Source organism: Triturus cristatus, chromosome 3_2 (genome assembly GCF_964204655.1).
Source record: "Triturus cristatus chromosome 3_2, aTriCri1.1, whole genome shotgun sequence".
Lineage (NCBI taxonomy): Eukaryota > Metazoa > Chordata > Amphibia > Caudata > Salamandridae > Triturus > Triturus cristatus.
In genome coordinates this window covers 915,458,074-915,476,379 of record NC_140584.1, presented here as the reverse complement: position 1 = coordinate 915,476,379, position 18,306 = coordinate 915,458,074, and the positions used below count along the sequence as shown (strand labels likewise).

The 18,306-nt window shown below is 48.5% G+C and overlaps 1 protein-coding gene across 1 annotated transcript in view; it reads left to right on the top strand.

Moving 5' to 3' along the window:
• Positions 1 to 18,306, top strand: part of LOC146858451 (L-asparaginase-like) — a 335,092-nt gene that overhangs the window by 212,020 nt on the left and 104,766 nt on the right. The window contains exon 3 of the mRNA XM_085647122.1: positions 1,712 to 1,875. Coding sequence (XP_085503248.1) covers positions 1,712 to 1,875 — 164 coding nt within the window. The remainder of the gene's footprint in view (positions 1 to 1,711; positions 1,876 to 18,306) is intronic.

Here is an 18,306-nt window from a genome sequence, read left to right as displayed (position 1 = left end):
AGTCTCCGTACCTCCTTCAGCCTATCACTGTCCTAAAGTGGTGTCATCGCCATGGGTTGCCCCTGCCAGTTGAGGAATGTAGTAGCCATCCACTGTACGGACACCACAACCCTTGTTAGGGGAGTGAGTGACCTACAGCCTCCCCTGGAATACACTCCTCTCGTTGAGCCCCGAGGGCCTAGCACTCTATGATCCGCCCTAATTGAGGGGCCCTTCTAAGATGAGAAGAGCCACTCATTAGTTAGCTGGGAAGCCCAGTAGTATTTTTCCACATCAGGGAGGGCAATGTTTCCATCATACCACCCTCTCATGAGCTTGGGAGTGATATCCTTGCTGCTCCCCTGTCCCAAAGGGGCTGACGGACCATCTAATTGACCCGTCCAACGTACTGTGGTGGAACCTAATACTGCAAATTTTGGGGCGCATGTAGGTAAGGTCATCATTTTATACATGGTCGCCCTGCCCTGCCTCAGAGACACCAGACTTTAAGGCTTTATCTCTACCCAATTGTTAATTACACTTATAAAATGTAATAAGGTAATTTTATTGTTATATGAGAGCGATAGACCTTGCGATAGTGAAAAAACGAATTTGACAGTTTTTCACCACCAGAATATGTAAAACTTAAAAGTACATGTCCTGCTTTTTAAATGCATTGCACCCTGCCATAAGGGCCTATCCTGGGTGTAACATATATAATAAAAAGGAAGGTTTAGCTTAGTTGAAATGGTAGTCTAAACTGTACACACAGGCTCTGCAATGACTGAGACTGGGTTAGAGGGTTACTTAAAGTGGGTGGCACAATCAGTGCTGCGGGCCCACTAGTAGCATTTGATTTACAGGCCATTGGCATATAATGCACTTTACTAGGGACTTATAAGTAGATTAAATATGCCAAGTGGATATGAGCCAATGTCACCATGTTGTCGGGAGAGAGCACATGCTCTTTAGCACTGGTTAGCAGTGGCAAAGTGCTCAGGGCCTTACTTATGACCCCCTGAGTCACTTTTGCTCCACTGTTGCGCCACTTTTTGTTATGCAGCGGTGGTGTAAATAATGCGCCATGTTGTGCCATATTTACAAAGTGACGCATCTAGGCAGATGCTTCACTTCGTAAACCCCTGCACTACATTATACCTGCGTCAGGTATAATGTATGCAGGGTCGGCATCCCCTCCAAGAAAGGGTCGTAGGGGTGGGCAGTGAAATCTATAAGATTTTACTGCGCCTCTTCTAGGACGCCAATGCGTCAAAACCTTTTGCCTGCCTCTTGGCAGGCATGGAGGGTGATGCTAGCCCTTTCACATGGGGCTTGCCCCATGTGAAAGGACACATTGCCGGAGTTACGTCGTTTTCAGACGCACCCCAGCAATGCGCCACTTTTGCGCATACAGATACGCATCTGTCATTCCTTGTGACATGACCCGTCATACAGTACATATGACACACCCATACGACACTTCTCATAAATGAGGCCCTCAGAGTCCTAAGGCCACTGGAAAATGAATTCAGCATAAAGTAGGAGGAGAAGGGCTAAAGGTTTGGGGGTGACAATGCAGAATGGGCCATTTTCCAACACAGTTTAATTAATGTAACAGGCTTATAATGTGTGTACGAGAGAACAGTGTGCTTTCCTTTCTATCATGGCTCATCTTTTCTCATGAATACAGGTAGTGTTGTATATATGCAATGGTGCCTTTTGTACTTTATAGGGAGCAGATGTTACTGTTGTTGATTACGATGGCCGCACGCCACTCCACATTGCTGCATCAGAAGCAGACCTAGAGACAGTTCAGTACCTGCTACGGAAAGGAGCAGACTTTGACGTGAAGGACCGGAACAATGAGACCCCACTCAAAGTCGCCATGCGAGCCAAGTAAGAACGTTGATATATATCGGACAGTAAACCTTTAAGAGCCTGATTCACAAAGGTAAACGTAAACGTTTGTGTAAAATTTACAGCTTTTTTGATAATCACAAACTATGAGTTTACAAAAGTACTTTTATGACTGAGGAGACACCGCAGTCATGGTGGAGACAACACACACAAAAAAATAGGCCTGCTCTATCTTTTTATGTTTGGAGTTCCCCGCCCCAACTGTGGAGTCTCCACAGTCGTCATTCCCATTAGTAAAATTAAACTCATAGTTTGTGAATACCAAATCCTAAAGAAACTTACATAAAAGTGTAAGTTTACCTTTGTGAATCAGTCCCATAATGTGCATCACAACACGTATTGTGGGTGGCTGAGCAGAACAGACATTAAGTTTGCTGTTTTTGGGAATGTGGACCATGAAATTTCAAAAGATGGTTATAAATATAGTGCCCATAACCCTAAATAAGGCTGCTATTAAAACACCACTTCCAAAAAATTACCATGGACACTACCAGATTTTCTCCAGATTGTATCTTTTACCAGGTTGTTTCAAACTTTTTAGGTCGAACCTAGCGGCAGCGTGCATGCGCTGCTCGCTCTGGGAGACTGCTATAGTAGAGTATGGGAGAGAAGCAGCGCCCACTCTCCTCTTATATTTTTCATTGGCTTGTGTCGTCTTTAATAAATGCTGCCTTCGGATTCGTTAATAGGCTTGTTAGGCCCTCTTTAGTACAGCCTTGTCTTCATTCGTACCCTCCCATGGCGGCTGGCCCTTTTACTTCAGTTATTACACGGGACCAGTTATTTAGTCTGTTAGTGCAGGCCGGACATGCACTGCTTCAGCTGAAACCACCTGTGTTTTTTTAAGCAGCATGACCGCCCCTGTAACACGGGCGCCTGCTTTCAATCACTTTAACCCGGCAATCTCTGTTTCAAGCCCCCAGGTAAAATGGATTTAAAAATGATTAGCGAATTAAGTCATGTGAATTCCAGGTAGCACATAATCCTGTGCAAATGGGCTGCAACTGACAACAGCACATCTGTATTACATGTCATCTGTACTAAAGCTAATTCACAGGTTGTTTTCAAAAGCCTGTTTTTATTAACAACAACACTAGCACCAATACCACCACCACCACCAATACTACCACCACAATACCACCCACCACCGCCAATACCACCACCACCACCACATACCACCACCACTATCAATACCACCACCACCACCAATACTACCAAAACCAATACCACCACAAATACCACCACCAATACCACAACCAATACCACCACCAATACCACCACCACCAATACCACCACCATCAATGCCACCACCTCCACCACCACCACCACCACCATCACCAATACCACTACCACCCCCACCAATACCACCACCACCAATACTACCACCATCAATACCACTACCATCAATACCACCACCACCAATACCCCCACCAATACCACTACCACCAACACCAATACCACCACCATCAATACCACTACCACCAATACCACTACCACCACCACCATCAATACCACCACCTCCACCACCACCAATACCACCGCCACCACCAATACCACCACCACCAATACAACCAATACCACAACCACCATCAATTCCAATACCCCCAATACCATCACCACCAATACCACCAAAAATACCACCAACAATACCAATACCACCATCACCACTAATACCACCACCACCAATACCACCACCACCAATACAACCAATACCACAACCACCATCAATTCCAATACCCCCAATACCATCACCACCAATACCACCAAAAATACCACCAACAATACCAATACCACCATCACCACTAATACCACCACCACCAATACCACCACCACTACCAATACCACCGCCAATACCACCACCACCATTACCACCACTAATACCACCAACACAACCATCACCCCCAATACCACCACCACCGATACCACCACCAATACCACCAAAACCACAAACAATGCCACCACCACCAATAGCACCACCACCAATACCACCACCACCAATACCACCACCATCAAAACCAGCACCAATGCCACCACCACCAATATCACCACCACCACCACCCATACCACTACCACCACCACCACCAATACCACCACCACCAATACCACCACCATCAAAACCAGCACCAATGCCACCACCACCAATATCACCACCACCCATACCACTACCACCACCACCAATACCACCACTAATAACACCACCACCAATACCATCGCCATCATTAACACTACTACCAATACCACCACCTCCACCAATACCACTACCACCAATACCCCCACCAATACCACCACCATCAATGCCACGACTAATACTACCACCACCAATTCAACCACAACCACCAATACCACAACCACCAATACCACCACCAACACCACCAGCAATACCACCATCAGCAATACCATCACCAATATCACCACCACCACCAATACCACCACCACCATCAATACCAACACCTCCACCACTACCAATACCACCAACCCCACCACCCATACCACCACCACCAATACCACCAATATCACCACTACCAATACCACAATCACCATTACCACCACCAAGGCCACCACCACCACCAATACCACCACCACCAATACCATCACCAATACCACCAAAACCACAACCAATACCACCACCACCAATAGCACCACCACCAATACCACCACCACCAATACCACCACTAATAACACCACCACCAATTCCATCACCATCATTAACACCACTACCAATACCACCACCACCAATATCACCACCTCCACCAATACCACTACCACCAATACCCCCACCAATACCACCACCATCAATGCCATGACTAATACTACCACCACCAATTCAACCACAACCACCAATACCACTACCACCAATACCACCACCAACACCACCAGCAATACCACCATCAGCAATACCATCACCAATACCACCACCACCACCAATACCACCACCACCACCAATACCACCACCACCACTATCAATACCACCACCTCCACCACCACCAATACCACCAACCCCACCACCCATACCACCACCACCAATACCACCAATATCACCACTACCAATACCAATACCACAATCACCATTACCACCACCAAAGCCACCACCACCACCAATACCACTATCAACAATACCACCACCAATACCACAACCACCACCAATACCACCACCATACCACCACACCAATACCACCACCAACACCACCACCAATACTGCAAACACCACCACCACCAATACCATCACCAATATTAAAACCAGCAATACCACCACCACCACCACCAATACCACCACCAATACCACCACCACCACCAATACCGCAACCACCACCAATACCGCAACCACCACCACCACCAATACCACCACCAATATTACCACCAGCAATACCACCACCACCACCAATACCATCACCACCATCACCAATACCCTCATCAATACCACCACCTCCAATACTACCACCAATACAACCACCACCATCAATGCCACCACCCCTACCATCAATACCACCACCACCAATACCACCAGCACCAATATCACCACCACCAATACCACTACCACCACCAACAGTACTAACACCTATACCACCACCATCATTACCACTACCACCAATACCACCACCAATACCACCACCAATACCACCACCACCACCAATACCACCACCACCACTAATACCATTACCAATACCACCACCATCACCAATACCATTTACAATACCACCAATACCACCAGCAATAACACCACCAGCAATACATCACCAATACCACCACCACCACCAATACCACCACCACCAATACCACCACCATCAATACCACCACCATCACCTCCACCACCAATACCACCAACCCCACCACCCATACCACCAGCACCAATACCACAACCAGCACCACTAATACCACCACTACCAATACTACCATCACCATTACCACCACCAATGCCACCAACATCAATACCTCCACCACCACCAATACCCCAACCACCACCACCAACAATACCACCACCACCACCAGTACCAGTACCACCACCACCACCACCAATAGCACCACCACCAATTCGGCAACCACCTCCACCGCCAATACCACCACCAATTTTACTACCAGCAATAACACCACCACCAATACCACCACCACCAATACCACCACCACCAATACCATCACCACCATTACCAATACCTTCACCAATACACCACCACTACCAATACCATCACTAATACTACCACTAATACCACCACCAATACCACCATCACCACCAATACTACCACCAATGCCACCACCAATACCACCGCCACCACCACCACCAATACCACCACCACCACCACCAACACCACTACCACCACCACCACCAATAACACCACCACCAATACCAATACCACCACCACTACCAATACCACCACTAATACAACCACCACCAGTACCATTTCCAATACCACCAATACCAATACCACCACCAATACAACCACCACCAATACCACTACCACCAATACCACCACCACCAATACCTACACCACCAATAACCCCACCACCACAGATACCCCTACCACCAATACCCCACCACCACCAATACCCCCACCACCAATACTAGTACCACCACCACTAATACCAATACCACCAATACCAATACCACCACCACCAATACCAGTACCCTGACCACCAATACCACCACCACCACCAATACCACCACCACTACCAATACCACCACCAGCACCAGCAATACTATTACCACCACCAACACCATTACCAATACTACCACCAGCAATACCACCAGCAGCAATACTGCCACCAATACCACCACCACCAATTCCATCACCACCATTACCACCACCACCAATACCACCACCACCAATACCACAGCCACCAATACCACCATCACCATCAAAACCACCACCTCCACCACCACCGATACCACCACCAATACCACCACCGATAACACCACCAACATTACAACCAAGACCAATACCACCATCACCATTACCACCACCTATGCCACCACCAATACCCCCACCACCAATACCAGTACCACCCCCACTAATACCAACACCACTACCACCAATAACAATACCACCACCACCAATACCAGTACCCTGACCACCAATACCACCACCACTACCAATACCACCACCAACACCAACAGCAATATCACCACCAATTCAACCACCACCACCACCAATACCACCACCAACACCGGCAATACTATTACCACCACCAACACCATTACCAATACTACCACCAGCAATACCACCAGCAGCAATACCGCCACCAATATCACCACCACCAATTCCACCACCACCAATTCCACCACCACCATTACCACCTCCACCACCACCAATACCACCACCACCAATACCACAACCACCAATACCACCATCAAAACCACCACCTCCACCACCACCAATACCACCAACACCACCACTGATAACACCACCAACATTACAACCAACACCAATACCACCATCACCATTACCACTACCTATGCCACCACCAATACCACCACCACCAATACCACAACCACCACTAATACCACCACCACCACTAATACTACCACCAATAACACCCCCACCAATACCCCCACCAATGACACCACCACCAATACCACCACCACCAATACCACTACCACCACCAATACCACCACCAACAATACCACCACCAATACCACCACTAATACCACCATCACCCTTACCACCACCAATACCACCAACACCGGCAATATTATTACCACCACCAACACCATTACCAATACTACCACCAGCAATACCACCAGCAGCAATACCGCCACCAATACCACCACCACCAATTCCACCACCACCATTACCACCTCCACCACCACCAATACCACCACCACCAATACCACAACCACCAATACCACCATCACCATCAAAACCACCACCTCCACCACCACCAATACCACCAACACCACCACTGATAACACCACCAACATTACAACCAAAACCAATACCACCATCACCATTACCACTACCTATGCCACCACCAATACCACCACCACCAATACCACAACCACCACTAATACCACCACCACCACTAATACTACCACCAATAACACCCCCACCAATACCCCCACCAATGACACCACCACCAATACCACCACCACCAATACCACTACCACCACCAATACCACCACCACCAATACCACTACCACCATCAATACCACCACCAATACCACCACCAATACCACCACTAATACCACCATCACCCTTACCACCACCAATACCACCACCACCCCCAAAACCATCACCACCAATACCACTACCACCACTAATACCAATATCACCACCAACAATACCATCACCAATACCACCACCAATATCACCACCAATACCACCACCACGACCAATACCACCACCACCCCAAATACCACCACCACCCCAAATACCACCACAAATACCTCCACCACCAATACCACTACCACCATTACCATCATCACCAATACCACCACCAGCAATACCACCACAACCAATACCACCAATACCATCATCACCACCACCAATACCCCCACTAATACCACCACCACCAGTACCAATAACACCACCAATACCAATACCACCACCAATACCACCAATACCCCCACCACTACCAATACCCCCACCACAAATACCCCACCACAGCCAATACTACCACCACCACCACCCCTACCACCCCTACCACAAATACCACCAATACCAGTACCACCATCTCCAATCCCACCACCACCAATAGCAATACCGCCACCACCAATACTGCCACCACCAATACGACCACCACAACCAATACCACCACCTGTACCACCACCACCAATACCAATACCACCACCACCAATACTGATACCACCACCACCAATACCACCACAACCAATACCACCACCACCAATACCACCACCACCAATACCGATACCGCCACCACCAGTACCACCACCACTAATACCAATTCCACCATCAATACTACCACCATCAATAACAATACCACCACCACCAATACCACCGCCACCAATACCAGTACCACCACCACCAATACCACCACCACTACCAATACCACCACCAATAACACCACCAATTCAACCACCACCACCAAAACCACCATCACCAATACCACCACCAATACCACCAATAGCAATACCGCCACCACCAATACTGCCACCACCAATACGACCACCACAACCAATACCACCACCTGTACCACCACCACCAATACCAATACCACCACCACCAATACTGATACCACCACCACCAATACCACCACAACCAATACCACCACCAATACCACCACCACCAATACCGCCACCACCAGTACCACCACCACTAATACCAAATCTACCATCAATACTACCACCATCAATAACAATACCACCACCACCAATACCACCACCACCAATACCAGTACCACCACCACCAATACCACCACCACTACCAACACCACCACCAATAACACCACCAATTCAACCACCACCACCAAAACCACCATTACCAATACCACCACCAATACCAGCAATATCATAACCACCACCACCACCAATACCATTACCAATACCATCACCATCAATACTACCATCAATAACACCACCACCAATAACCCCACCAATAACACCACCATCAATACCGCAACCACCGCCACCAATACCACTACCACCACCAATACCACCACCATCACCAATACCACCACCAATACCACGCTTACCACCACCAATACCACCACCACCAATACTACCACCACCCCAATACCATCACCACCAGTACCATTACCACCACCAATACACCACCAAAAATACTACCACCAATACCACCAAAAGTACCACCACCAATACCACCACAAAAACTACCACTAATACCACCACCACCACCAATACCACCACCACCCCAAACACCTCCACCACCAACACCACCACAACCAATACCACCACCTGTACCACCACCACAAATACCAATACCACCACCACCAATACCAATACCGCCACGACCAGTACCACCACCACTAATACCAATTCCACCACCAATACCACCACCACCCTTAACAATACCACCACCACCAATACCACCATCATCAATACCAGTATCACCAATACCACCACCACCACCAATACCACCACCTGTACCAATACCACCACCAATACCACCACCAACACCACCACCAATAACACCACCAATTCAACCACCACCAATACCACCGCACCACCAATACCACCAGCTACACCATTACCACCACCACCACCAATACCATTACCAATACCACCACCAGCAATACCACCACCAGCAATACCACCAGCAATACCACCACCAATTCCACCACCACCATTACCACATCCACCACCACCAATACCACCCCAATACCATCACCACCAATACCACTACCACCACCAATACCAATACCACCACCAACAATACCACCACCAATACCACAAATACCACCACTAATACCACCACCAGCAATACCACCACCACCACCCCAAATACCTCCACCACCAACATCACCACCAATACCACCACCACCAATACCACCACAACCAATACCACCACCACCACCAAAACCACCACCACCAATACCGATACCGCCACCACCAGTACCACCATGACTAATACCAATTCCACCACCAATACTAACACCACCAATAACAATAACACATCACCAATACCACCCCCACCAATATCAGTACCACCACCACCAATACCACCGCCACTACCAATACCACCACCAACACCACCACCACCAATACCACCACCAACACCAGCAATATCATTACCACCACTACCACCAATACCATTACCAATACCACCACCAGTAATACCACCACCAATACCACCACCAACAATACCACCACTAATACCACCACCACCAGCAATACCACCCCCACCCCAAATACCACTACAAATACCTCCACCACTAATACCACCACCACCAATACCACCACAACCAATACCACCACCTGTACCACCACCACCAATACCACCACCACCAATACCAACACCACTAATACCAATACCACCACCAATACCACCACCACCAATACCACCGCCACCAATACCACCACCACCAATTACACACACCACTAGTACCATCTCCACCACCACCAATACCACCACCACCAATACCAAAACCACCACTAATACCACCACCTCCACTAATACTACCACCAATAACACCACCACCAAAACCACCGATAACACCACCACCAATACAACCACCACCAATACCACCATCACCATTACCACCACCACCACCACCAATACCACCACCACCACCAGTACCAGTACCACCACCACCACCAATAGCACCACCACCAATTCGGCAACCACCTCCACCGCCAATACCACCACCAATTTTACTACCAGCAATAACACCACCACCAATACCACCACCACCAATACCACCACCACCAATACCATCACCACCATTACCAATACCTTCACCAATACACCACCACTACCAATACCATCACTAATACTACCACTAATACCACCACCAATACCACCATCACCACCAATACTACCACCAATGCCACCACCAATACCACCGCCACCACCACCACCAATACCACCACCACCACCACCAACATCAATACCTCCACCACCACCAATACCCCAACCACCACCACCAACAATACCACCACCACCACCAGTACCAGTACCACCACCACCACCAATAGCACCACCACCAATTCGGCAACCACCTCCACCGCCAATACCACCACCAATTTTACTACCAGCAATAACACCACCACCAATACCACCACCACCAATACCACCACCACCAATACCATCACCACCATTACCAATACCTTCACCAATACACCACCACTACCAATACCATCACTAATACTACCACTAATACCACCACCAATACCACCATCACCACCAATACTACCACCAATGCCACCACCAATACCACCGCCACCACCACCACCAATACCACCACCACCACCACCAACACCACTACCACCACCACCACCACCAATAACACCACCACCAATACCAATACCACCACCACTACCAATACCACCACTAATACAACCACCACCAGTACCATTTCCAATACCACCAATACCAATACCACCACCAATACAACCACCACCAATACCACTACCACCAATACCACCACCACCAATACCTACACCACCAATAACCCCACCACCACAGATACCCCTACCACCAATACCCCACCACCACCAATACCCCCACCACCAATACCCCCACCACCAATACTAGTACCACCACCACTAATACCAATACCACCAATAACAATACCACCACCACCAATACCAGTACCCTGACCACCAATACCACCACCACCACCAATACCACCACCACTACCAATACCACCACCAGCACCAGCAATACTATTACCACCACCAACACCATTACCAATACTACCACCAGCAATACCACCAGCAGCAATACTGCCACCAATACCACCACCACCAATTCCATCACCACCATTACCACCACCACCAATACCACCACCACCAATACCACAGCCACCAATACCACCATCACCATCAAAACCACCACCTCCACCACCACCGATACCACCACCAATACCACCACCGATAACACCACCAACATTACAACCAAGACCAATACCACCATCACCATTACCACCACCTATGCCACCACCAATACCCCCACCACCAATACCAGTACCACCCCCACTAATACCAACACCACTACCACCAATAACAATACCACCACCACCAATACCAGTACCCTGACCACCAATACCACCACCACTACCAATACCACCACCAACACCAACAGCAATATCACCACCAATTCAACCACCACCACCACCAATACCACCACCAACACCGGCAATACTATTACCACCACCAACACCATTACCAATACTACCACCAGCAATACCACCAGCAGCAATACCGCCACCAATACCACCACCACCAATTCCACCACCACCAATTCCACCACCACCATTACCACCTCCACCACCACCAATACCACCACCACCAATACCACAACCACCAATACCACCATCAAAACCACCACCTCCACCACCACCTATACCACCAACACCACCACTGATAACACCACCAACATTACAACCAACACCAATACCACCATCACCATTACCACTACCTATGCCACCACCAATACCACCAATACCACAACCACCAATAATACCACCACCACCACTAATACTACCACCAATAACACCCCCACCAATACCCCCACCAATGACACCACCACCAATACCACCACCACCAATACCACTACCACCACCAATACCACCACCAACAATACCACCACCAAAACCACCACTAATACCACCATCACCCTTACCACCACCAATACCACCAACACCGGCAATATTATTACCACCACCAACACCATTACCAATACTACCACCAGCAATACCACCAGCAGCAATACCGCCACCAATACCACCACCACCAATTCCACCACCACCATTACCACCTCCACCACCACCAATACCACCACCACCAATAGCACAACCACCAATACCACCATCACCATCAAAACCACCACCTCCACCACCACCAATACCACCAACACCACCACTGATAACACCACCAACATTACAACCAAAACCAATACCACCATCACCATTACCACTACCTATGCCACCACCAATACCACCACCACCAATACCACAACCACCACTAATACCACCACCACCACTAATACTACCACCAATAACACCCCCACCAATACCCCCACCAATGACACCACCACCAATACCACCACCACCAATACCACTACCACCACCAATACCACCACCACCAATACCACTACCACCATCAATACCACCACCAATACCACCACCAATACCACCACTAATACCACCATCACCCTTACCACCACCAATACCACCACCACCCCCAAAACCATCACCACCAATACCACTACCACCACTAATACCAATATCACCACCAACAATACCATCACCAATACCACCACCAATATCACCACCAATACCACCACCACGACCAATACCACCACCACCCCAAATACCACCACCACCCCAAATACCACCACAAATACCTCCACCACCAATACCACTACCACCATTACCATCATCACCAATACCACCACCAGCAATACCACCACAACCAATACCACCAATACCATCATCACCACCACCAATACCCCCACTAATACCACCACCACCAGTACCAATAACACCACCAATACCAATACCACCACCAATACCACCAATACCCCCACCACTACCAATACCCCCACCACAAATACCCCACCACAGCCAATACTACCACCATCACCACCCCTACCACCACTACCACAAATACCACCAATACCAGTACCACCATCTCCAATCCCACCACCACCAATAGCAATACCGCCACCACCAATACTGCCACCACCAATACGACCACCACAACCAATACCACCACCTGTACCACCACCACCAATACCAATACCACCACCACCAATACTGATACTACCACCACCAATACCACCACAACCAATACCACCACCACCAATACCACCACCACCAATACCGATACCGCCACCACCAGTACCACCACCACTAATACCAATTCCACCATCAATACTACCACCATCAATAACAATACCACCACCACCAATACCACCGCCACCAATACCAGTACCACCACCACCAATACCACCACCACTACCAATACCACCACCAATAACACCACCAATTCAACCACCACCACCAAAACCACCATCACCAATACCACCACCAATACCACCAATAGCAATACCGCCACCACCAATACTGCCACCACCAATACGACCACCACAACCAATACCACCACCTGTACCACCACCACCAATACCAATACCACCACCACCAATACTGATACCACCAATACCATCACAACCAATACCACCACCAATACCACCACCACCAATACCGCCACCACCAGTACCACCACCACTAATACCAAATCTACCATCAATACTACCACCATCAATAACAATACCACCACCACCAATACCACCGCCACCAATACCAGTACCACCACCACCAATACCACCACCACTACCAACACCACCACCAATAACACCACCAATTCAACCACCACCACCAAAACCACCATTACCAATACCACCACCAATACCAGCAATATCATAACCACCACCACCACCAATACCATTACCAATACCATCACCATCAATACTACCATCAATAACACCACCACCAATAACCCCACCAATAACACCACCATCAATACCGCAACCACCGCCACCAATACCACTACCACCACCAATACCACCACCATCACCAATACCACCACCGATACCACGCTTACCACCACCAATACCACCACCACCAATACTACCACCACCCCAATACCATCACCACCAGTACCATTACCACCACCAATACACCACCAAAAATACCACCACCAATACCACCAAAAGTACCACCACCAATACCACCACAAAAACCACCACTAATACCACCACCACCACCAATACCACCACCACCCCAAACACCTCCACCACCAACACCACCACAACCAATACCACCACCTGTACCACCACCACAAATACCAATACCACCACCACCAATACCAATACCGCCACGACCAGTACCACCACCACTAATACCAATTCCACCACCAATACCACCACCACCCTTAACAATACCACCACCACCAATACCACCATCATCAATACCAGTATCACCAATACTACCACCACCACCAATACCACCACCTGTACCAATACCACCACCAATACCACCACCAACACCACCACCAATAACACCACCAATTCAACCACCACCAATACCACCGCACCACCAATACCACCAGCTACACCATTACCACCACCAATACCATTACCAATACCACCACCAGCAATACCACCACCAGCAATACCACCAGCAATACCACCACCAATTCCACCACCACCATTACCACATCCACCACCACCAATACCACCCCAATACCATCACCACCAATACCACTACCACCACCAATACCAATACCACCACCAACAATACCACCACCAATACCACAAATACCACCACTAATACCACCACCAGCAATACCACCACCACCACCCCAAATACCTCCACCACCAACATCACCACCAATACCACCACCACCAATACCACCACAACCAATACCACCACCACCCTCAAAACCACCACCACCAATACCGATACCGCCACCACCAGTACCACCATGACTAATACCAATTCCACCACCAATACTAACACCACCAATAACAATAACACATCACCAATACCACCCCCACCAATATCAGTACCACCACCACCAATACCACCGCCACTACCAATACCACCACCAATACCACCACCAACACCACCACCACCAATACCACCACCAACACCAGCAATATCATTACCACCACTACCACCAATACCATTACCAATACCACCACCAGTAATACCACCACCAATACCACCACCAACAATACCACCACTAATAACACCACCACCAGCAATACCACCCCCACCCCAAATACCACTACAAATACCTCCACCACTAATACCACCACCACCAATACCACCACAACCAATACCACCACCTGTACCACCACCACCAATACCACCACCACCAATACCAACACCACTAATACCAATACCACCACCAATACCACCACCACCAATACCACCGCCACCAATACCACCACCACCAATTACACACACCACTAGTACCATCTCCACCACCACCAATACCACCACCACCAATACCAAAACCACCACTAATACCACCACCTCCACTAATACTACCACCAATAACACCACCACCAATACCACCGATAACACCACCACAAATACAACCACCACCAATACCACCATCACCATTACCACCACCACCACCACCAATACCACCACCAATACCAAAACCACCACTAATACCACCACCACCACTAATACTACCACCAATAACACCACCACCAATACACCACCAATAACACCACCACCAATACTGCAACCACCACCACCAATACCACTACCACCACCAACAATACCACCACCAATACCACCACCATCACCAATACCACCACCAATCCCACCACTACCACCAGCAATACCACCACTAATACCACCACCACCCTTACCACCACCAATACCACAACCACCCCAATACTATCACCACCAATACCACTACCACCACCAATACCAATACCACCACCAACAATACCACCACTAATACCACCACCACCAATACTACCACCACACCAAATACCACCACAAATACCTCCACCACCAACATCACCACCAATACCACCACCACCAATACCACCATTACCAATACCACTAATACCACTGCCAGCAATACTACCACAACCAATACCACCTATACCATCACCACCAATACCACCACTAATACCACCAGTACCAATACAATATGGATGAAGAGGGTTCTGTCTAGGGTTTTCACGTATACAGGAAGAATGGCGCCTAGCCTGGTAGCGGTGGGTTCTAGTAGTAAGCAACAACAATGATACGGTGCTGAAAGGTCAGAGGAGACCCCAATAACCTCTGAAGGAAGTGGCAAGGGCCCACTCAGTAAATTCAACAAAAGTCCTGTGCACTCATTAAGGTAGGTACATATAAATGTCTGACATCAAAAGCGAAAAGGAATTTGTAGCGAATGAGACAAGGTAGACACAATTGAGTGCTTTCTTTCAAAACGAAATGTATTGGACCTTCCTTTTGGGAAGGATGACATCAAAGAAACAACCAGCCGACACGTGTTTCGTCAAGCGGGCAGTGAACCCGTGACCCTTCAGGGCTGTATTAAGTCAATAGATACAGGTTCGTATGGCCAGTGATAATTTCTCCCAATTGAGCGAGCACTGAGGAAGACACTACTCATCTCTCCTTCTTCATACCAACAGATATTCTGGTTTGACGGATGTACCCGCCCGTCCCTTGGTTATGTCCTGGCTAGAGTTAGCCTTTTCTGGTATTTTACCCAAACCGTTAAGCGCTGGGTTGGAATTATCCCGGGCCATATGAACCTGTATCTATTGACTTAATACAGCCCTGAAGAGTCACGGGTTCACTGCCCGCTTGACGAAACACGTGTCGGCTGGTTGTTTCTTTGATGTCATCCTTCCCGAAAGGAAGGTCCAATACATTTCGTTTTGAAAGAAACCACTCAGTTGTGTCTACCTTGTCTCATTCGCTACAAATTCCTTTTCGCTTTTGATGTCAGACATTTATATGTACCTACCTTAACGAGTGCACAGGACTTTTGTTGTACCATATAGATGAACTTAGATGAGCTAAGGCTCACTACGGACAAGGAAAGCCCCGCTGCATTGATCCTATTGGACCTCTCAGCCGCATTCGACATGGTGAACCACGCACTACTGGTAACCCGTGTTCGACGGCTGGGAGTGACTGGGACAGTCCTCAAGTGGATTATCTCCTTCCTGGAGGATCGGTCCCAATTAGTCCAATTAGGTGATTGTACATCTAGGTATGGCGCTCTGCCTTGTG